The 24,400-nt window shown below is 39.7% G+C and overlaps 1 protein-coding gene across 3 annotated transcripts in view; it reads right to left on the bottom strand.

The window, feature by feature from the left end:
* The window catches only part of WDR48 (WD repeat domain 48), a 45,131-nt gene that overhangs the window by 5,502 nt on the left and 15,229 nt on the right, over positions 1–24,400 (bottom strand). For 2 of the 3 annotated variants that reach the window (XM_032649421.1, XM_032649423.1), the window contains exons 4-16: positions 24,105–24,187; positions 23,895–24,024; positions 21,876–21,964; positions 21,393–21,494; positions 16,470–16,694; positions 14,717–14,791; positions 13,678–13,780; positions 12,764–12,861; positions 7,600–7,707; positions 7,192–7,288; positions 5,038–5,133; positions 2,401–2,506; positions 1,410–1,497 (exon numbers count right to left, since the gene is read on the bottom strand). In XM_032649421.1, coding sequence (XP_032505312.1) covers positions 1,410–1,497; positions 2,401–2,506; positions 5,038–5,133; positions 7,192–7,288; positions 7,600–7,707; positions 12,764–12,861; positions 13,678–13,780; positions 14,717–14,791; positions 16,470–16,694; positions 21,393–21,494; positions 21,876–21,964; positions 23,895–24,024; positions 24,105–24,187 — 1,400 coding nt within the window. The remainder of the gene's footprint in view (positions 1–1,409; positions 1,498–2,400; positions 2,507–5,037; positions 5,134–7,191; positions 7,289–7,599; positions 7,708–12,763; positions 12,862–13,677; positions 13,781–14,716; positions 14,792–16,469; positions 16,695–21,392; positions 21,495–21,875; positions 21,965–23,894; positions 24,025–24,104; positions 24,188–24,400) is intronic. The other variant, XM_032649422.1, reaches the window with a different exon arrangement.

The following is a 24,400-nucleotide window of genomic DNA, read 5'->3' as shown; positions in this document are numbered from 1 at the left end:
AAAGATAGCATTTCAAATTAGTAGCAAAAGTTTATTCAATAAATTGTGTTGGCACACTGGCTATCCATTTGGAGAAAGTTAGCATTCTACTTCACACCAAACAGAATAAATTCTAATAGATTGAAGATCTAGACACAAACCATTATCATAAACATACTAGAAGAGAATACAAGAAGAGAACATTTTTGCTACTTTGAAGTGGGAAATACCTAAGCAAGACATGAAACTCAGAGCCAAAAAGGATCTGATCATATAAAAATTAAAACTCTTTGCCTGCCAAAAGACATCATGAACAAAGTAAAATTCAATTGAGAGGCAAGATAATAGTCAAAGGGTTAATATTGAATACGAAAAACGCCTACAAGTCAGTAAGAAAGACAAATAACCCAATAGAAAACAGTAAAGAATGCAAATAGGCAATCCACAAAAGAAGAAATAAAAATGGCCAACGTGAAAAGATGCTTAACCTCACCACAAATTAAACCAAAACCAAAAAACACATTAAAACAATGAGATAATATCTGCCTATAAAACAAAAATCTGCCTATCTTTCAGCAAAGATTATAAGTATCCAGCATTGGTGAGGATGTGCAGTACTGGGCACTCATACACTGTTGGTAAGAGTGTAAACTGGTACAGCCTTTGTGGAGGGCAATTTGGCAATATCTATCGAAATTTAAAATGTGCATACCCTTTGATCCAGCAATTCCACTTCTAGGAATTTATCCTAAAAAGTACACAAAGATATATGTACAAGGATGTTCACTGAAGCATTGTTTGTAATAGAAAACACTGGGTACAACCTAAATGTCCATTTATAGGGACTGGCTAAATAGATCTTGGTACATTTATACAATGGAATACCTTGCAGTCATTAAAAGGAATGATCCATATACAGACATGAAAAAATGTCCAAGATATATTTTTAAGAGAGAAGAGAAAAAAAAAACAAACAAAAAAATCAAGTTGCAGAACAGTATATATAGTAGGAGATTTTGTGCAAAATAAAATCTATACACACACACAGATATACACAAATAATATATGCTTGTGTACGCATAGAAAAAACTACTGAAGGCTATGCATTAAACTATTAATATTTACTACCTCTGGGAAGAAGAATAGGGAGTGAATAAAAGAGAAACAGTGATTGGGAAAGGGATGGGAATTTCACCTTATTTATTATTTTCTTTGATAAGCATGTATTATTTATATAATTTAAAGACATAAAGAGATATATAAATAATTATTAATACTTCTTCTGAAACTTTGGAACTGCAGGGAAGCAGAAGAGGATTCCACTTGGTAGTGTAGTTTTAATTAAAGATTACACCGTCTAAAGTAGTTCTTAATTGTCTTCATGATTTGGAAAAAAATAAAAGGGCAAAATGGGAATGGAGGATACTTACATCCACAGTGATGTCAATTACCCATTGTGGCACTGTCTCATTCAGAAGCATGGACTCAGTCTCACCCCCAGAGTCTCGGCAGAGCAGCCTAAACATAATCCAACAGGTAGTAAGTGACAAAACAAGCACAGATCCCCAAATCATTGTCAATAAACGTTAGGGGGGGGGACTGTTACAGAGTTCATTTAAGGATAACCCTCACTTGACAGCTGAGGAAATAAAGTGAAGGCAGGCAGAATGACTCACTCTGCTAAGAGGGAGAGCAAGCCCTAGAACTCAGGCCCCCAGATTTTGAGGCCAGACATATACTACAGCTGCCTGATTCCCTGGGTGAGGATAGGAACCTGGGTATAGGCAAAGCACTTGAGAAAGGTCGTCTGCCAGTGCTATAGAGTGTGGCACTCCACACACAATGGGGGTCAGGTTTATCTTTGGTAACCACACTCTCAGGAAACCATCATAAAGGAAGAAAATTCTGCCCTCAAGGGCAAGACAAACATTTTTCTTACTTCTGGCCCTACAGAAGACTCTAGTAGGCTTTCCCCCATGACTCTCCCTGGGCCTTGGCTGGCAACTTGGAGATGAAGCCAGTCTAGCTCTTGTGTGCAGGGCCTCATGAAGGACTGCCTCACGCCTCAGGTCGGGCCACTGTTGGGCACAACAGTTCCCAAGAGCAGCCCAGTCCATCTCCCCTGGCCAAGCCTGAGGGAAGTTATCTACTCTGATGCTGACCTGTGGGCAGACACTTCCGGTGATGGTTTCCTGCAGAAACCACTAAGAAGCTGCCTCAAGGCAAGCTATCAACCTCATTTGAACACTAGAGGCTCAGCTCACAATTAGAATGGGGTCTAATAGCACCAGACACTTAACTATGTCATGGAGATGAAGAAGCTTCCAAACCCCTGACACCCCTAGAAGTTAAAAATAAACATGTGCTTGAATGAATACTTCTTGGCAAACAGGATGCCCTCTTAGCCCTTCTTACCCATACCTGAACAAGGTGCGACCTCCAGCTTCACCAAAGATCACAGGAGTGTGTGGGGGCACCTGGAAATAGCCATTTCCCTTCTGTACTCGGTTCTCCTGCTCCCCATTTACTAGGAAAAGGTACAGATGGTGTCAGGATCCAGAGTTAGTGCTAAAAACACAGACTCTATAAACATTTCATTTCCACAGAGCCCAACCATTGCAAGATTTTTTAAGTCAAAATCCTGTACGTCAGTCAGAGACAAAAATAAAGGTAAAAAAACAGTTAAATTCTTGAAAATAAGAAATATGGCAACTTGGGATGTACCTCATGAGAAATGACTACATTTTAGAGGATTTTAACAGAAGAGATTAATGTCTGAGATTTGAGACAAAAACATAACCGTCTATTTCAGCCACAGGTAAGTACAGGACAGCCTCTTTATAAACGATGATCTCTTTTTTTGTTGTGGGGACAGGATGGGGCCGGTAAAATGCTGAGCTCAGAAAAATTTCTGTCAGAAAAAACTTCATGGTTAACGGTAGTCACAACTAATGGCAGAGGTAACAGTGAAAAACAAAACCTCAAAGAGGTAATAATCTCATTTTTACTGCTCTCTGCAGACTTCATTTCACTCTGCTTTCTTTGTAATCTTTTGAACGGAGTGCCGTCGACCCCCACTCAAGTGCCAGCTTGTACAAAAACACTTCCCTGACGCATCTGGAAGCAGTCTTGCCCTCTGCAACCTTACAGCACTCTCAGAACCTCTCTCACAGAACCTACTCTCTGATCTCATAATGCTGATGTAAGCGGCCCTTTGCCCAACCAGAATGCCAGTCCCTGAAGGGTAGGGTCCATGCCCATTTATCTTTATTACCCCCACCTGCAACACAATACAGGCCTCAGAATACTTGAGCTGCTCCCTAAGTATAATCTAAGCAGCTCTCGAGTATCCACTGAGCATGGTGCAGGTGTAGCAGAAGATTACCAGACACGTAGAGTGTGCAGTGTCCTGAGCTCTGGCTGGGTCCTGCCCTGCCTTTACTATGCCAGTTTGATTTTAAGGATGATTTGGGGTTTCCTGTGACTTTTTCTTTATACCCCCAACCAAAGCCTGGATCCAGGAGGTGCTGATTGTGCCACTGTTTTGTTTTTTTGATCTTTTTTTTGAATTTTGTTTTATTTTATTTTTATACAGCAGGTTCTTATTAGTCATCTATTTTATACATATTAGCGAATATACGTCAATCCCAATCCCCCAATTCATCACACCACCCCTACTCTGTGCCACTGTTTTCTGTTTTGTTTTTAAAGATTTTTTTTGATTTTTTTAAAGTCTTTATTGAATTTGTTACAGTATTGCTTCTGCTGCTTTATGTTTTGGTTTTTTGGCTGCGAGGCATGTGGGATATTAGGTCCCCGACCAGGGACTGAACCCGCAACCCCTGCATTGGAAGGCAAAGTCTTAACCACTGGACCACCAGGGAAGTCCCTGTACCACTGTTTTTTCATTACTTAATATGTATTATTGCTACTTGGGCCTCTGAGGGCACCCTGTCATGTTACAGATGGAGAAAGACAAGCCAAGAACAGGAAATGACATGCCCATAACTACATGGCTGATAAATGGCAGAGCCTATACCAGAACCTAGCTTGCTCAACCCTCTGTGAAGAGAAATTTCCACTGAATTTCTCTGGCTCACAGCCCACTGTACAATTCTAAAGGGGAATAAAGTGGGCCAGGTGACAAAAGAAATGACATCACGGGTGGGGTCAGTGCCCTCTCTATGACAGGGAAATCAGGAGACTGGCTTTCAGAGAAAGAGGTATGTCATCCTTGCAAAACAGATTTAAACTCCAAAAATCATTCTGGATGAATCAGTCAGCCAGAACAAAGTCTCTGGCAGGAGGTCCTCATCACTGGTGACCACCGTAAGTGGGCAATCTTCAGAGAATCTTCAGCAGATAAGTCCTCAGTGGGTGGGACTTAAGGTTACATATGAGTTGTGAAATTTTAAGATTTCTTTTCCCCTTTCTTTAATGAAACTGAGCCAAATTCTCCTCTGCTTCCCAGAGAAAGTTACTGCCGCTGCCTGTGGCACACAAAGCTTTTCAATGCCCTCAATGACATTAATTCTTTACACATACTCATTCACTTAACCTGACACTTCTGAGTTGGGATTTGAATTTTTGAGCCAAGATCAGGTAGATCATCAGACTAGGTAATATCTACATTTCAAGCCAATGTGAAGTTTGACTACACAAGGACAAACCTGGCTTTTTGATGTTAATTAGCGAGCACTGGAGGTAAATCTAGCCGGTCCATGGATACCCTAAGAAATATCTTTGGAATAACCCTGCTAAGCTGCCTACGTTTAAGGACAAAGGTCATTTGAATACACAGGGTTTATTCTATATATCTTGTGTATAGAATCTCACTGATTAAAAGCTCTCTTGGAATCTCAGTTAAGACTGGATGGATGTTCTCTAGGATGTGGAAGGGAGGGCAGTAAATTGGGCACATCACATATATTTATTATGTCACACTTTAGCAAATGCTTAATTTTTTTTAAGAAAACATTCTCAGGATAACACACAATCTAAGTATCCTTAACTTCTGAGTAAAATTTAAATCAATTATCCTGATATAAAAACACGAACCATGGTTTACTTCATTTTCTTCTTCATCTATTGGATTCACATGCGTCCTAGGCCAATATTCTAGGAGGGCCTGGAGTAAAAGTCCTCCTAAGTTCACTGCAAAAGAGTTAATATAAAAAAGAAATGGAAAAGAGAATCATTAGCTTTAACCTAAAAATAGAGGGAAAGAAGTAAAAATTACAAGTTTCCACAAACTCTGATGTTACATTCTTAACCCAATGCCAAGGATGTTTAAAAGCAAGATTTAGAGATATCACGAAGTCTATTAAAATTTTATCTTAGAATGTTTAAAGCTGTGATAATATGGAGCAAACACATACTCTATTTGGTTGTTCAGATACAGCCATTCTTTAAAAATGAACAAACAAAAACAGCAACTGTAGTCTTTAAAGGGCTATTTCCATACAAAGCCAATACACTATATTTATATATATCAGGTATTTCTACATGCTACATTCATAATCAACAAAATATAATAGACTCTTGTGAAGATGAGTCTCTTCTCAACATACACAAGAATTAACTCAATATGGATTAAAGACTTGATGTAAGACCTGAAACCATAAAACTCCTAGAAGAAAACACAGGCAGTAAGCTCGCTGACAATGATCTTGGCAATGATTTTTTTGGATCTGACACCAAAAGCAAGGGCAATGAAGGCAAAAATAAACAAGTGGGACTACATCAAACTAAAAAGCTTCTGCAGAGCAAAGAAAATCATCAACAAAATGAAAAGGCAACCTAGTGAATGGGAGAAAATATTTGCAAATCATGTATCTGAAAGGGGTTAATATCCAAAATATATAAAAAATTCGTACAACTCAATAGCAAAAGAACTGAACAATCTGATTAAAAAATGGGTAGAAGATCTGAATAGACATTTTTCCAAAGAAGACACACAGTCAACAGGTACATGAAAAGATGCTCAACATCATTAATCACCAGGGAAATGCAAATCAAAACCACAATGACGTATCACCTCACACCTGTCAGAGTGGCTATTATCAAAAAGACCACAAGTAACAAATGTTTGAGAGTACGTGGAGAAACAGGAATCCTTGTACACTACTGATGGGAATGTAAATTGGTGAAGCCACTGTGGACAACAGTACAGCAGTTCCTCAAAAATAAAACTATTATATCTAGTAATTCCACTTCTGACTATTTATCCAAAGAAAAGGAAACCACTAATTCAAAAAGATATATGCACCCCCATGTTCACTGCAGCACTATTTGCAATAGCCAAGATATTAGAAACAACCTCATTGTCCACTAATGGATGAATGGGTAAAGAAAATGTGATACATACACACACACACAGAAATATTATTCAGTCATAAAAAAGAATGAAGTCTTGCGATTTGCGACAACAAGGATGAACCGTGAAGGCATTATGGTTAAGTGAAATATGTCAGACACAGAAAGACAAATACCACTTATATGTGGAATCTAAAAACAAAAAAGCCAAAAAACAAAGCTCACAGATACAGAGAACAGATTGATGGTTGCCAGATATGGGGAGTAATGGAATGGGTAAAATGGGTGAAGGGGGTCAAAAGGTACAATCTTCCAGTTATAAAATAAATAAGTCATGGGGCTGTAATATACAGCGTGGCAACTGTAGTTACTAATACTGTATTGCATATTTGAAAGGTGCTAAGAGAGTAGGATCCTAAAAATTCTCATTTAGAAAAAAAAATTTTCTGTGTATGGTGATGGATGTTAACTAGACTTATTGTAGTGATTATTTTACAATATATACAACTATTGAATCATTATATTGTACATCTGAAACTAATACATTATATGTCAATTATACTTCAATAATTTTTTTTTAATTGGGGGGGAAAAACTGTTTCCTAGATTCACTTTCCTAACCTAACAGACTTCCCACATGGTTTAAGGGTAGAGAGTGTGCTGCATGTTTAATTGTTAAAGCTAAGCCATAGATTGTGAGAAAAATCAAGACCCCCAAAACATTTAAAATGAATAGTATTTTCCATTTCCATATGAGAGAATATACAGGTTTCTTGAAAAATGATTTTTGAAAAACCCAAATATTGTTTAAAAAAAAAAGATGAGCACATAAAAAAACAGCACAGATCCACCTTCTCTTTTGGAAGGAGAAAGGGAAAGAAGGACACTTAAACTCACGTTTTGGATCTGACCCGTCAGGGCTGCTAAAGCCAGCATCTTTTGCAGAAACCCAAGCAGCAAAACAGTCACTCTCATCCAAAGTAATTGTCAACATCTGTCAAAAGAAAAAAATTGTTAGTGACATTCCATGTGAATACATTCTCCAAATAAGGCTCTAAACCATTACTTATTTGTACTATTTAACTGAAGTGCTAAGCCACAGAGTCAGAACCAAAATGTGTTTCTGGGTGATTCAATGCAACTACAATTTAATATACTGGCATATGAAAAGGCATTTAAACTGCATAAAATTTTTTCCTTTCATACATAAAAACACAGGACTCCATAACTAATAATACTTAATTTTGAGCTATATTAGAAATTTTCAACTATCCCAAATCGCACAAATATCAATTGCTAACTTACCCCTGTTTTTAAGTCTACTGAGAACCAATTTGGTACATATACCATCTTAAATCTTTTCTTAATTTCATCTTCAAAATCCACTTTGCCCAGATCTTCAACTTTACATGCCTATACATCAAAAATAAAGTATGATAATTATCAATGTTAAGTGGTCAACTGATTTGATTCTGACTTAGCTACTCAAAATTTTACACATTTGCCTAAATATAATGGAGTCTTAAATACATTCCAAAAAGAACATGGTCAAATATTTTTATCTTAAAGCATTTACCTTTAAGTAACTACGTCCTATTAAAATTTTAAATTAAGAAACCACAAACTGTTCTTTTTTGGGAAACTGTAACCTAATTTTGCTCATACTGATATAGTATACCACCACACTTATCAGGAAGCAATGTCAAATGAAGCAAAAAAAATCTTCAAGGAACAAATAACAGTTTATAAGCACTTTAGGAGAATTGTGAAGCTATCAATACCTTCAGACAACAGCTATAATATAGGCAGCAATTTTAAGTTTCTCTTTCTTGACCATTACAATCCTTTTTATTCATTCCCTAAATATCTATGCTCCCCAAAAGTATGTCCTGAACTTCCCCTCGTGCCATGGAGCATTTCCAATCACAGTTCATCTCAATCCTGAACAATATCACAGAACGTTCCCTCTACCTATTCTTCCTAACAGCAAACTGGCTCTTTCCTGAGGGTCCCATCTCATCAGCTGTCTTCTCAAAGGGTGACTCTGCATCATCTCCTACATCCCATAACTCTCTAATGGCATACACCATCACTATGTAAAAACTCCTATTTCTTTGAGCCCATATCATTTAGCTGCAGTAAACCGTACCCCTTTTCCTCACAGCCATCTAGCAACCTCTGTGCTCACTCTCCCTCATCTCCCTCATTCAATGGCAACTTGAGCCTGGCATAATGTCTTAAAACCCATCTTGAGATCTTGCTTGCATCCTGGACAATATGAACATCCACATGGACAACACACAGGACAAGATGGCCTCTCAAATCCTTGACAGTATTCCCACTATAAATATACAGTCATTAATGCTACCTGGAACTTGTTTCCAAAGTCAGTCCTCCACAACATCTTTGTCAAATCTCTACTCTCCTCATACCCCTGACCTTGCTGCCACCACCTCCCTCACTACCCCCAGCACATGACTCTGACCTCTACTTCTCAAAAAAAGAGAAGCCTTGACAGAATCCTCTTAACTTTCTGCTACTGTTCTTCCTGGTGCAAGGAAAAAGGTGCCCCTCCTTTCTGTGCTCTGGATCCCCTCACCTCTTGCTTCTTGGGGACCTTGTACCATCATTTACCTTCTCATGTGTCTATGGGCTTCTCCCCATGAACAGTGAACCACGATCAAATTTCTCCCATCTTAAAAATGCCTAAACACCAAAACAAAACCTTCCCTTGCTTGACCTTCTCATGCCTAAATCTTCTCCAGCTATTGCCTTTCCTGCCCATCTCACCAAAGTCAAATTTCATCTAAGATTGTCTCCCCTCAAATTCTGTTTCTTCACCTCCCAAACACTATTCAACCCACTCTATCTGGCTTTTGCCCTTAGATCTCCCTAGAAACTGCTCTCCCCAGACACCATCCTCTTTATTGGCTAGATCCATGTGCACGTTCCATTCCACTGTCTCACACAAACTCTCAGCAGGCCAATGCAGCTAACCACAAGCTCCTTTCTGAAATGCTTAATTAGTCCTTGAGCTCTTCGTTTTCTTACCCCTTTTTATTACACACCTTTGTGGCTTCCTCTTTTTCTAAAAATTCTTAAAAGGGAGATGACTTGGTTTCTTCTATTTTCAGTATAGATGTATCCCTTAGGAACTCTGACCTTTCTCATGGCTCCAATTATAATCCACAGCTGAAGACGGCTGAACCGATTTCTCCAGCCCAGTTCTTTCATTTGTGCATTAGGTTGTATAGCTCTCTGCCCAGCAAACACCTCTACCCAGATATCTCACATAAATCCAAATCTGTTGTCTTTCTCACCATGTCCCTTTCGCCCAACAATGCTTTCTCCTCTTACGTTCCCTGTATCACTTCCACTCAACAAACTAATCCTGAAACCTAGGACTAATCTCTGCTCCTTCCTTTTCTTGATACTCCCTTTTATTCAAGCATCACTCTTATCTATAGGCCTAAATCTCTTTCTAATCATTCTGTTTTTTTCCCCTTGTTCCCACCCCACTCTAGAGGAATATCCGATATTTCGCCTGTATTAGTACAACAGCCTCCTAACTATTATGTGTCAGTCACTACAGTAAATACTCCTCAAACACCCCCTTAACATTACCAAGAAATATGGACCATCCAGATTTTACGAATAAAGACAAAGGTAAGCATATTCTGGAGATCACTTGGCTAGTAGCTGGCAGAGCCAAGGTCAGAATGCAGCTCTAACTCTGAGCCTATGGTCCTAAATACTCCTGACTTCCATATTTCTGTATAATGCCATGTCTATTTTGCCTGATCACTTGATCTTAAAACCTCAAGGTCTAGTGTCTGGATATGGGAAGCTGCCAGGGACACAAAAATGCCAATGATGGTGCATGCCAGCTGAGCGCCCCATCTAAGCAGAACTACCTCCCATTCAGACAAAAGGACTCTACTCAGTCTTCAGCTAATTAGACCAAGAGAGGACATCAGACTCATAGGCAGAAAATCAAAGAGGAACTGGCTCGATTTGACTTTGTTAGATATTCTGGAGAACGTCAGATGCTGTGCAGCATGAGGTAAAGCCTAGCCACAGGGCAGAGCTAGGGCCACATTAGTGGTGAAGCAGCCAAATTCCTACTGATGAGGTCCTTTAGAGCTACTCTGGATCCTCTCCGTCTTCACAGAACCCCTCTCTGAAACAAACGTGAGTTTCTGGTCCCCTGACAAGCACATCTCTACTGTAGGAAAAAAACCAATTGGAATTTTTGGAGCCTACTGCAATTAAATTTTCCACTCAACTAAGGTCTCTTGTTCTGAAGCCATGCTCACCAAGCAACTGTTCTGTAATGTGATTTCCCACACAGCTGCGCTACAGGGAGGGGATGTGTTAGTTAGGCCAAGGTTTCCATTCAGAGACAGTCCCCTTTTCCGAGAAAGAAATGTGTTTATTCTTTGGATCCAGAAGTTAACTTAAGTGAACCTCTGTTCCTTATAACCAGGAACCTAAACAAAATACCAGATCTTTTCAATTCTTCCTTTAAAATATACCCAACATCTGTCTCTCCTTTTATTTTTGGATCAAATCGTCTTATTGAGGGACTCCAGGGGAGGGTGGAAGGCTTGGAGGACAATGAGATCTGATGTCTTCGGTCTGGCCAGGATCTCTCCAAGGCTTCACAGTGGCCAAAACTCATCCATCTCTTTCTTTAGATCCTCAAGTCATTATGCTTAAGACAACTGACTTCCTGACTTCCAGCTTCTTTCCCATGATACGTACTGCTACTGCTCTGAACATAGGGTTTTCCTGCTCTAAAATCATCTATGATTAAGAATCTTTAGGAAGTACCAAAGAAAGGCCAAGCCTGGAGCCTGAAATTCATGACTTTTTGGTAAATGACGTGAATCTCATCTTTCATCCTTACACACCCCTACTACTCTTATACTTACTCTGGTCTCCAGCTATACAAAACTGTTCACCTGGCCCTGAATAAGTATGTTTTGATTACCTTCCTCTTGTGCCTTTGCCATTCACTCCCTCTTCCTAAAATGCCCTCCCATAATCCATCTGCTGGAATCCTTTAAGGCCCTGTTCAAATGATTTCTCCACTGTGAGGTTCTCCTGATTTCTCCAGTTGTAAGTAATCACCTTTGTCCATAAGCTATCTTGTGCTCTGTTGTCCCTCCTACAAAAAGGGATCATGAAATATATTTTTTCATCATTTGTGACCCTCAGCACAGTTCTGTGCACACAGTATTCATTCATTCCAGAATTTTTTTGTTTTTTTGTGGTATGCGTACCTCTTACTGTTGTGGCCTCTCCTGTTGTGGAGCACAGGCTCCGGACGCGCGTGCAGGCTCAGCGGCCATGGCTTACAGGCCTAGCCACTCCGCGGCATGTGGGATCTTCCCAGACCAGGGCACGAACCTGTGTCCCCTGCATCGGCAGGCGGACTCTCAACCACTGCGCCACCAGAGAAGCCCCAGAAATATTTTTTGAACAAATGTAACAACAACACTAAGAAGGAACATTTGTCAGGATTCTAAAAGCAAACTTTTCAATCTGTCTATAAATTCTTCAGTGCTATTTATAATGTGGTTGAACAGCTTAATACATCTCAATTATCCAAGGAGTCACTGTAACATGACCCAAAGTAGTAACTGCTGCTCACAGTGATGGCTATAAATCCTAAGAAATGGCCAAACTTATTTTGTGTACTCTAGTGGTTCTCAACCCAGGGTGATTTTGCATCCTTCTTCTTCCTTCCTCCTCCTAAACATTTGGCAATATCTAGAGACATTTTTGGTTGTTATAACTGAAGTGGGGGATAGGGATGAAGGTGGTTACTGGCATCTACTGGGTAGAGGCTAAGGGGTGCTCCTAAACATCCTACAATGCATAGGACAGATCCTACCCCGCCCCCCCCCGCCCCCCTGACAAAACGTCAACAGTTTCAAGGATGAGGAACTCTGTTGTTTTCATTTTAAGGGAAGGCAGCACAACACAGTTTGTAATACACTAAACAGAGAAAACGGTTCCATTCAAATTCTGGGTACTTAAAAAGATAAACTATGGGGCTTCCCTGGTGGCACAGTGGTTGAGAGTCCGCCTGCCGATGCAGGGGACACGGGTTCATGTCCCGGTCCGGGAAGATCCCACATGCCACGGAGCAGCTGGGCCCACGAGCCATGGCCGCTGAGCCTGCGCATCCGGAGCCTGTGCTCCGCAACGGGAGAGGCCACAACAGTGAGAGGCCCGCGTACCCCTAAAAAAAAAAGATAAACTATGGCCTTATCTAATATTCACATAAGAATATAAATATCCACCCCAAAATAAGGCTGCAATTAAATCTTTATTTATATGATAATTATCTTGGTTATTTGATACACACACACATATAACACATATACACATACAGACTACAATAAAAAATAAAGGGATACATAATCCAATAACCTATATTTAATTACAAAAAGATACTTACCTTTAATACATCCCAATATGCCACATTATTATTGGTATCTTTGGTTAATATATGTCTCTTATCATTAAGAATGTGACACTGAATAATACTAGCACCCCCTAAAGGAAACAAATCCACACAATTAGGAAAACAATCCTACATTTAAATTCACAGTACAGCAATAATGTTAACTGGCATGTATTGTAACAGAATGTAAATCATACTAGCCCCCAGAAAGGAGAAGGTAAATCAGAATACCATATAATTATACCTAAGGCAATGTAAGGCTAACCAAAGAAAAACTGTCTGATTTTAATAACAGATTAAAAGACTCTCCATTCACTTCAAGGGTCTACTAGTGGAAAATTATTAAGAACAAACCCCTTAATAATTTTTTTACCCACTAGGAAAAGTCCACATGATGTAAGGAAATCTCTGAATTAGTCCTATCTCTCATTAACTTTTGTTTCCTATCTTCCTTTTCCTGAATGGACATTCTATCCTAAAGGTCACAGCGTGGACATCTAACTATAGATAAACACACCATTCAATACTCTTAATCCCCTTGAAGTCAGAGCTGTCACTTGCAGTTGTAGCATGCAGAATTCAGGGGCCAGATCTGACCATTCTGGCTTGTGCCAAAAGACAACATTAAATCTTATATCTTTTACAAAGCGGTTGCTGGCTTTACCAAGACCATGATTATTCTAATGCTGGGCAAAAAGATTAACTCAAGAAAGCTCAATTTTTAAAGTCACTAAAAAGCATTTAAAAAATATTTTTCTTCTATTAAAAACAAACCAATATACTATTAGTCTTTTGTTGACATCAGGATTACATTTAAAGGAAGGTCATCTTCTTTATTTTTGTCAATTTCTTCGCAAGTATAATTAACTTCAGTAAAACGGACAATACCTTCCAATATCCTTACTTACCTTTAATAACCTGGTCGGGTTGTGTACAAAGGGGTGTTATAGGATTTGTACAGTCATTGTCATAATCTCCAGAGGCTCTAAAATTATGAATTCCTTTCAATGTCTAAAGGAACAAAATTCATTATTTAATCATTTTATGCCAATTAGTTTAAAGTGGCAAGAAAAACAAAGAACAAAAAAGAAACCAACAACAAAGGACAAATGAGAAAAACCGACAATAACAACATCAATCAAAAAATACTTAGTCACAAAATACAATTACCTACCATGATTAAAAAAAATACAAAACAAAAATTAAGAAGGGAATGTTGTCTTTTTGGAGAGAAGACTAGGCACTCTTCCAGGTAAAGCTATGTTGATCTCAAATTGGCACAATGAAATTTAAACAAGTTATATAACATTTTTTTTTACAAGTACAGAGAAAGACCACTTGATCTACATATAAACAGGAATAAACGCAAACACTTTCTCTTTTGTTATCCACAAACAGTCTGGTAAGCGAGAAAACTTTAATCTTCTCTAATTAAGACTTAAGAATTAATAGTACTTTTGTGATTTCTCTCTGCTTATCCTTTATTTCTATACCTGTTCTTCATGCTATAAAGAAAAAGGAAATGAATTTGAAAAAACAACTTTCTGCTTTCTCTACGTTTAGAAAAACAGAATCCTAGAGTTTCCCTGCTGTGTTGGTACTTGGGCTGCCTCTTTTCAAATACAGCTTCATGAGATCAGAAGCTGTACTACTTTAAAGCTGTACTTTACTGGTTTTATCAGGGAACAGTGCTTATTCTAAGCACATCAAATGTGTATCTTGGCTCCTGACAAAGAAGTCAGAAGCTGCATTCTGACTATGACCTTAATTTTTGTACAATCCTTAGGATCACACCTGCATTCATAGGGGCTTTCAGATTTTTGTCACTGTCCAAAAGCATGCTGAGAGTCAGGCTCATACTGAGCATTTGCTACTGGTACCTGGGAGGTCCGTGATAACAAACCACATGTTTATAAACCTTTGCCAGATATACAGTGGCTCACTTACCCATTTATTTACTGTAGACTTCGTTGTTGCAACCCAGATTGCAGGAGGGGGATCAGCTGATCTGTCAAGCTCCATCTGAAATAAAGCACAAAAATATTGCTTTGTGGAATGTTGGCTCTTCTGAACTGCCAGGACCAGCTATACACTATTAAATATCAACTCCTTCATTCAACATCTGTGTGCTGACGATACCACAGCGTGTGTTAAAAGCTAGCGATGCACAGAAGAATGAGTCTCTTTGCTATAGGAATTCATAGCCCTATAAAAGTGTAATAGGGGTGACTACTTACCAAAAACAGTGGCTTAAAGTTTCAAGTGTGGATAATTTAAGGGTTCTAGATGGGTACAGTCAAGAGGATGACTTACTATAACTTTTTGGTTTTGTCACTCCTGTGTTTGGTCTTCATGTTCTTAGTAACAAGGAAATATGTTTTTTTCTTGGAAAATGTTTGTAGCAAAAACCAAAACAACCATTCTAACAACACAGCAAAAGGAAAAGTACCCACATAATGTACCCCCCCACACATTTGCTTAAGGAATACAACTGTACTTTGTGAACAGTTTACTGTGTCCTCCTATATTTTTAAAATACCATACATATAAAAATACACATATACCCATGTATACATTATGCAAATGGAATGACTCTACATTTGCCCACTATTCTTCCTGCACCAGGAAATTGCAGGTTTTTAGACATGGGGACAGGGCTGAACCACTAGCAAGTAGGAATCCTCTTCAGTTCACAGTGATGCTCCTTACAACATGGTTATGCCTGTGCTAAACACTTCTAGTCTTTTTATCCACAGCCAAGAGATCCTGGCAGCTGCAGGACTCGCAGTGCAGTTTCTCCTCCATACGTGATTCTCCCCATCAGTGTGCTTCCTGCACACATGTTGTGCCTGTATTTTAGCCTCCACTCTCTTGCTTCTCTAAAGGATTATTGCTTTTGTCCATTAGGCTGTGCCATCTGTTTTAAAGAACTGTAACTGGCCAGTATTATGTGAGCTCTTAGACCATAGGCATCCTCTCAAGTATCTCATTTGACCTCTATTCCCTTTTTCAGTCCTTCCTCCTATACTGTGGTTTCAGATGTCACTTAGTTTCGTAGATGATGAGTATTTACAATTGTTTCCTGCTTTCCTTGTTGTTTTCAGATGATTTCTGAGAAGGGGTGGGGGGGAGTGCTGCCTTTATGCCTCCATTTTAAACCTGGAAATCTCCTCACCGTTGTCTTAATGTGCAATTCTGTGAACATCGGTGAGACTGAACATCTTGTCAATGATGACTGGCCATTTTCTAGGCTTCACTTTTAGCAGGTGTCAATTTGGATGGCTTCTCAAGTACCCTTTTACCCACCACCCAGGACTATTTTGAGTCAGTGATGGTTTGGAATATGAACCAGCTTCCCCTCTTCTTCAGGAGAACTCTTCTACATCCTCCTCTTGAGGCAGTGGACAAATTTCTGCTTTGCTGTCCACTCTCAGATACCTGAACTCCTCATATTCCTCCTCTAAGGACAGGTTAGGAAAGCCAGGAGAGCTCAGGAGCACTTTGGGGCCAGCTCACTAGGATTCGCCAGTGCGAGAGCCATCCATCCCTGATGTACCCATGAAATCGCCATTTCTTCTATGGGTGACTAACAAGTATCTTTTTACAACCTCACAGTTGATTTGTCTTTTAATATTGATTTTGCTGTATTTGGCTAGCACATGTAACAATCTTAATCATAAAACTAAAACATATGACATACCTTGAGAACTGGTGCTTTTTCTTCACAGATTAGCACCCGAATGTCAGGGTTTCTTAGGTCTGTACAATAAATCTTCCGGTCCCTTCCTCCAGAGTACACATGTGTGAAGGTGTCATTGACCTGTAGAGCCCAAACACCTTCATCATGCACTCGGTACGTTGCTATACATCTCTGCTGGCCAAGGGACCAAAGGCGAATTGTCCCATCAGAACTGCCGGAAAGGCACTGAGAACAAAGAAAGCTAAGGTTAGAAACCTGCCAAAAAGTTCCTGCTTTCTTGTGCTTTGCACTTGTCTTCGCTCTTGACTCCACAATGTCAAACACACACCTCTAACAACCTGTATTCCTGACTCTGATAAAGACTTCTGACAAGCATACACCATAGCCTGAAACGACCAAAGGCAACAGTATGGGCTCAAGCAGGGGAACCCTCTGAGCAAAACTTCCTCTGTCCTGTGTACCTGGCCACTTGTTGCATCACCATCCCTTGGGAACATGTTAAAAATGTAAATTCCCCGTTCCCATTCCAGACCTAATGAGGCAGAAACTCTGGTGGGGCTCAGCAATCTGTTTCGACAGGCTCTCCAGGTCATTCTGGTATGCCAAGTTTTTTTTTTTTGCGGTATGCAGGCCTTTCATCTTTGTAGCCTCTCCCGTTGTGGAGCACAGACTCCGGACGTGCAGGCTCAGCGGCCATGGCTCACGGGCCCAGCCGCTCCACAGAATGTGGAATCCTCCCGAAGCGGGGCACGAACCCGTGTCCCCTGCATCGGCAGGTGGACTCTCAACCACTGCGCCACCAGGGAAGCCCTGGTATGCCAAGTTTGACAAGCATTGCACTAGGCAAGGAAGCCTTCTGCAGCCCTGGGTCACACCTCTGTTTTGTCCCCCACCTCACAGCTCTGGATTCCTGATGGCCTGCCAGGTCTCCTGGATTCTACTGACAGGAACCAAAAGCAAAATCCAGGCTTGCCACTCACTCTGTGAGCTTGGATACTTTCTATATGAGCTTCAAGTTCAACATCCATTTTTATAGGGCTACATTAATACAAAATGTAGACCCTCGGCATTCAGAGTTAACATTGGCAATTCTGACAATTTCTAAAGGCTCAGGAGTGTCAACTACATAGAAGTTGCAGGTACACAAATCAGGGCTGAGCACACAGAGAGTGTGACAGAAACAGGCAGAATCAGCCACCCCACATTCACATTCAGCATGCCTGGTGTTCTCTACTAGTTACTGTGGTGACCTGAGGAAAGGGATAAAAACTTATTTCTTTGGGGAAAAAAATCACCCTGAGGGGAAAGGAACTGCTGGTGCTGGTGTATGAAATTAAGCAGGCAAAGACCTTCAAAGAAGAGAAGATAGTTGTGGGCTTGGAGACCTGGACAGTGTTTGAACAGATGAGGCCTTCAGGAATATTAAGGATTTACTGGCCTGCTCTGACTTGAAGGGGCCTTCAGACATGTTTAATTAAACAAACACCATACTAAAAGACTCCCCCATAAGCTGTCAGGAGCATCAGTGCTTTAGTCACCAATTCCAACTAGTTCAACAAGAGAACCAAGAGACTAACCAATAAAGAAACTGTCAGGAGTAAGGTGGCAAGCAGACCTTCATCACGTGTGTAGGAGCACTGTGGCAGTCTGATGGGGAGAAGGCAGGGAGGAGCTCTCCACTCCAGGAAGAGATGCTACTCTGTGGTGGCAAAGCTGTTAGTAAAGCTTTGATCACTCAGATTCTAGACCATATATCTTCAGGGAATAAGGTCTGACAACTTTAGGAAAAGGAAGGCAAAGATGATGGGTTGAAAGTCCTCACAGGCTGGGTGACTTACAGCAGTAAAGAGATAAGTTCCAAACCCAGAATGCACAGGTGAAAGTGCATGAGGAAACACAGTATATTAGAGTTCTATATCAACCCTGATATAGAATACAAAATAATCTTTGATGGTAGTCAGTATTCTAAGACTGCTAAAAAGCAGGCTCCCAAATAGACAGCAATCACTTTTAGAGTAATATGCAGGCGAACATCTTTGTAGCATCTGGTAGTATGGTTGAAGGATGTGCCCATTTTATAGGAATTCTAGTACCTGATATCCTATAGGAGCTAGAGGAGTCATCAAAACATTTCCCACTGTCTCCACCCTTCCACTGGATAAAAATGAAGACCCCTTCATTATGAGGTGGCCTCTGGGATTAGGACAGAATGCCCCAAATGGTTCTGCTAAGTCAGACTTGGGGGAACAGATTCTATAGCCTGATCAGGTGCTCTGTGCTTCTGCCAATGGACATGAGAGGTACCAGTGTATTGGGGCCAGGCTGCTGTTGACCAACACAAAGTGTTTCTGAGATGGTCGCTTACACACAATTGTAATTGCCAATAGAGAGCAGCCCAGTGAGCAAGTGAGGGGCAAGGAGTGACCTAATGCTCAGAGACACCCCCGACCTATGAGCTAGGTTCAGCAGGACTTGTATTACCAAGGAAAACCCTGTGAGTGACACACAAGGATGTGACTGACTCAGAGCAAGATGGCAGGTTGTCCCAGATCCTCAAGCAACTGCCTGAGTGAGTACAAGGACTGAAAAGTCAGCTGGCTTGGCCCATGAATGTTGGCACAATCAGAACAACTGCCATGGTGACAGACCTCAGATAGTAAGACTTGCTAAGTATCTTACTATCAATACAACGAAGGAAGTGAGGCAATAGGCTGACATCGATGGGATTCTTTGGTCTATTATACGTATCTTATCATAAGTCCCTGACTTACAACGCCAGCAGAGACCCTACATTAGAAGCTTGCACGGCAACTCTACAAGATGCAGTATATACTCTGGTCCAGTAACCGATGGTTACTTCTTCCATGTTGCAAGAGTTTGTGAATCAGTATGTAAAGGTTTCTTTTTTCCTCCTCTCTTTTCTCAGCTGAGTAGCTATTACAGATGTTTTCTGATCAATTCCCTAATGTAAGGATGCCGTGTTGTTGGTGGCTAAATCTACATTTAGTCTCTCGTTGCCAATAAGGAAAATGGATGAAGAAGGAACGAGAGGAGGAATGGTATCTGCTTAATTATTTACTCTAAGGCTGACAGGCAGTTTTTTTTTTTTTTTTTTTTTTTTTTGCGGTACGTGGGCCTCTCACTGTTGTGGCCTCTTCCGTTGCGGAGCACAGGTTCCGGACGCGCAGGCTCAGCGGCCATGGCTCACGGGCCCAACCGCTCTGCGGCACGTGGGATCTTCCCGGACTGGGGCACGAACCCGTGTCCCCTACATCGGCAGGCGGACTCTCAACCACTGCGCCACCAGGGAAGCCCATGACAGGCAGCTTTTAAAGTAGTACTACATCACCTTCTCTGCTTTCAGTAAGTGGAACTGACTACAGGTGAAGTGCATGTGTAAGTAAATGTGCTACCTAAATCGTCTTAAGTAAAAGCACATTCATAATTGTCTATATAGGAAACAAGGCATGGAGTGTAATAGACAGGAGGAGATTTAAGAAAGTCTGACAGGCCCACAGCCCATTTCTGGAAACCATCTTGTCTATAGCCTCTAGTTAAGCACAGTCCCATGGAGACCATATGATCTAGTTCAATCCTGGACAAAGCTAAAAGAACTAGGCATGGAGAACCATCTCAAGTGTAGCCTAGCAGCTACTGCAACAGTGAGGAGCTAACTGTACTGGGCTTTTTTTGGCCACGCCTCACGGCTTGTGGGATCTTAGTTCCCTGGGCCCTGGCAATAAAAGCATGGAGTCCTAACCACTGGGCTGCCAGAGAATTCCCCTGTACTGGGCTTCTTAGACTCACATGAAAATGCTGCTATGAAGAAACTCAAGAGCTCTAGAAAATGCCATGGCTTACAGACAAGAATATACTTATTATTTCTACTCTTCTCACCAATTACACTAACTAAATATTATGACTCCCACTTTGCAGATAAGCAAACTAGGGGCCAGTAGATTCCTCTCCTCAAGGCCACACAATACTTTAATATCAAGATCCTTCATCTCCAAAGATCTCCATGGGAATATTCAAGCTTCTCTGCCTGGTTCTGAAAAAATAATTTCTTTCCTTTGGCTAGTTTTTCAAACCTTCCTTTCACCTCTGGAGACAAAGGCTTCTCTAATTCATGTGTGAGGCAACTTCCATGACATAATTTCCACAGGAGTAACAGACCAATGGTGTTTCTCATCTCATCACATTCATACTCTCCTTCTTCTAAACCAATCACAATCAATTCCAATGATCCCTGCCCTATGCAAAAAATGGCAGCAGTACATGGTAGAGGTATGTCATAACATAAAATGGTGCTCAGTTTTTGTTTTTTATTATCTACACTGATGAAAGATCATTTTTCTACTGCTACAGGACAGAATTGTGATATATAATTCACAAATTATGTGGCCAACAGAGTATTAATACATGTTCAAACATTACCAAAATGTTTTTCTTTGAAATGTTCACTCTAAGTACTATGTTAGACAACTAAATCTACAGACTGTATCTACATAGTCAACTGACAAGATTTGCTTGGAAAACAGACCCAGTGTGAGGAAATTTTGCATTTACTACACTGCCAGAAAGCATTCAATACCAAAGCTTCCTTCTGCTTTACACAAGGGAACATTTTAAATTATTTCAGCTATACATATCATAACTGCATATACTCACTTGCATTAAAATTATTCTTAGGAAATCCTTTGCTTGGTCTTTATTTAAAAGTTAGGCAAACAGAGAGATTTTGAAATGTGGATTATTATATGTGCAACTGAGGATTTTAAGGATTTAAAAATTAGACCACAGTTTCTAATATGTGTGGCTTTTGGTTCAAACCAACTATGCAACAATATACAAAGTGGGGGAGCTTCTGCTGTATGAAATTTTGACAAGGTCAGTAGGTAAATGTTCATGTGAACTGCATACCTGTGTGCCATCTCTGTTCAACAGCAATGCTTTAACATTATCTGTGTGCCCTTTAAGCTTCATTAGTTTTGCACATGTTCTTGGATCCCAGACTCTTAAAACCTGTGAATTTTAACAAAGTATCATACAAATGATCAAAGTTAAATAATGGATGACTTTTATAAATCAAATGACAACTATTAAATTCTGAGAGGGAAGTACTACTTCTGCCAATAGACAGTGTCCAAGGCTCCCAACTTTTTTAAGTAGGAGGAAGTCTTTTTAATGTCAAAAAAAGCACAGGCTTCCCCTACTCCACCCTCCACCTCTGTTACCACACACGACAGTAATTATACAGTTATACTCTTATTTGTTCAAATAAAACCTTATTTTAGTAGCCACCAGGCAAAACCGCTGTCTATATATTCTGTAATTACCCAGATCAAATTATTTTGGTTTCTTTACTTTCTAGTGTTAAAATATACCCTTTAAGTTTCCCCTTACCTTCTCAGTGGACCCTGATACAATGATTGTTCCCAGTTGATTCATTGCCAGGCTATAAATGGAATCTTTGTTCCCACTTAAAGAAGAAGCTAGTAAGGATAAATGGAGCTATATGTTAAAATCATAGCTGTTTAATAACTAGTTAGCACAAATTGCAAGTTTCATTATTCGATTTAGAAAATCTTATCTTTATGAGTACTCTAAGGAAAAGAAATCCCTATAATGGAAATAATTCTAAATCATAATATTGTTAACAAAATTTACATCTCTTCTGGATTTGAGCATACACAAGTGCTCAATAAATATTTGCTAAATTGAATTGCACTGCCATTTAAGAAACTATATGCATAAGTAAAGTATTTTCAAAGATGCACATGTGCCAATAAAAATGAAAACTATGGCTACACTCATTATTTACAAGAAAACACAAATCAAAACAAAAATACAATGTTCACCTACCAAATAGATAAAAAACAAGGCAATACTTAATTCTCAAAAAATACAGTTAAAATGGCACCCTCATACATTACTTGTGGAATGATAATTTGGTACAACTCTTCTAGAAGGAAATTAGACAATGTGTAGCAAGAATCATATTCATGCCCTTTGATTCAGAACTCAATACCACTGAAGTATGTATATAAAATTGTCTATACAGTATGATTCCAACTGTACAACAAAGAATAAATTTAAACAAACACACCGAGATGCTGTGAGTAAAGACATGTAAAGTATTTAGAAAACTAACTGCTTGTATTAAATGCTCAATGTTAGCTATTATTATTACCTCCATAATTATAAAAAACTTATTTGATATCCTCTCTAAACAATTCTAAGCAAGACATATCTGTTGCAGAATCTATAACCACTAAGCCTCGTCTCTGACCTTGGGACAATCCTGATTTTTTTGCTTCGTTCCTTCTTGTTAGTGCCTCTTTCAGGCAGGCCTTACATCTAGAGAGAGCTAAATGATGTATTATGACAGCCCCCAGCGGGGACCAGCTGCTGAATCCCTGAGATTGTGTACAGGTGAAAAATCACGGAAAACAAGGGAAGAACAGTGTTTAGACCTTCACATATTTCCTGAGAAAAAGGGCAAAATAATATTTAAGAAATTATAAACACCGGTCTCCCAACCTACTCTTCTTGGCACACACTAGATTATATTAGAACTGTTAGTTATATCAACATGAGTATTCCACAGTCATGACAAATTGGACCTGTTATGTAGGAATGTAGATAGTTCAGGCCCATATCCTGAACACAGACCTTCTAGGCCAGGCTTAGCCGTAAATGTGCTCTCAAGAATCCCTACTGACACCTGGCCTAGAGAACTATTATTGGTTGGGCCAAGTGTGAGCTGAGTTTCAAGTCTAGACCTGTCTGGATCTGACTGGGTAATTGAGATCTCTTAGTTGATGAGGCATCCATGCTACTAACCTGCTGTGAATCTCTCTGAATTGCCTCTAGATGTTAGGTTAGCCTTCCTGAACTCTTCTGTTCAGGAAGAGTTGGCTGGATTCTTTAGGGCTGCTCTGAAAGGGTCCCACAATATTGGCACTAAAACCCTTTCTTTCCTTTGGGTATTTTCCAAGTTGGCCATTAACTCAAAGGCTCTTAGTATACAGTAACACTTTTAAAGTCAAAAACTGCCTACTTTTTGCCAGGTAATCACCACCTCCATCAATAATATCTGCCTAGAGTGTGGCTTTGGGCCAGGCACAGCTGGGATATACAAAGTAATAAGACAGGCGCTTCTGCCCTGTGGAAGCTTACACTTCAGCTAGGGAGCTAACACGTGCACATGTACAAAAATAACCAGGTTACACCTGGAGAAGTTACCATTTTTAGATTGCAGTGAGAAACTAGTTCCTTGTTGTTTAATCATACTCTTGGGGGCTAGAACGCTGTAGGTAGAACCACTCTCTTAATGCAAACTTATCAAACTTGTTTTATAAACCATTCTTTATTTATGTCAATTGGGATCACTTTCAAAGAAATTTTTTTCAAACACCTTACTTGTGACAGTGTTATTTGAGGCAGTCAATGCTGTTAGAGTATTCACATCCCAAAGGAATATTTGTCGGTCCAACCCAGCCGATGCTACCAGTTCTTTATCCTTGGCATATGCTAAGGCTTTTACATAATCCTGCAACAAAATACACATACTCTGATCTACTCTGTAGATCAATAAGCAAATGACATTGAAAATTGTGTTAGTTGTTTTACCTTATGAGTCCTTAATGTTGACATGCAAAATCCCTTATGTGCATTCCATACTTTTACTGTTGTATCAGAAGAAGCAGATATTACTAGAAGAGGCAAAGAATTAAACCCCTTAGTAATGTGACTTAACACCATTTTAAAGAATTAACGTAAAACAATGTAACATTGTCTCAAACTTTCACACATACATACAAAATGTTCATACATAAATATTTGAATATTTATGTGTATTGAATATTTATAACATTCCTAACATTAATTCAAACATCTTAATATTCATAAACACATACACATATACA

Source organism: Phocoena sinus, chromosome 11, assembly GCF_008692025.1.
Source record: "Phocoena sinus isolate mPhoSin1 chromosome 11, mPhoSin1.pri, whole genome shotgun sequence".
NCBI lineage: Eukaryota > Metazoa > Chordata > Mammalia > Artiodactyla > Phocoenidae > Phocoena > Phocoena sinus.
Note: the sequence above shows the minus strand (reverse complement) of the source record. Positions and strands in the feature narration are given on the sequence as shown.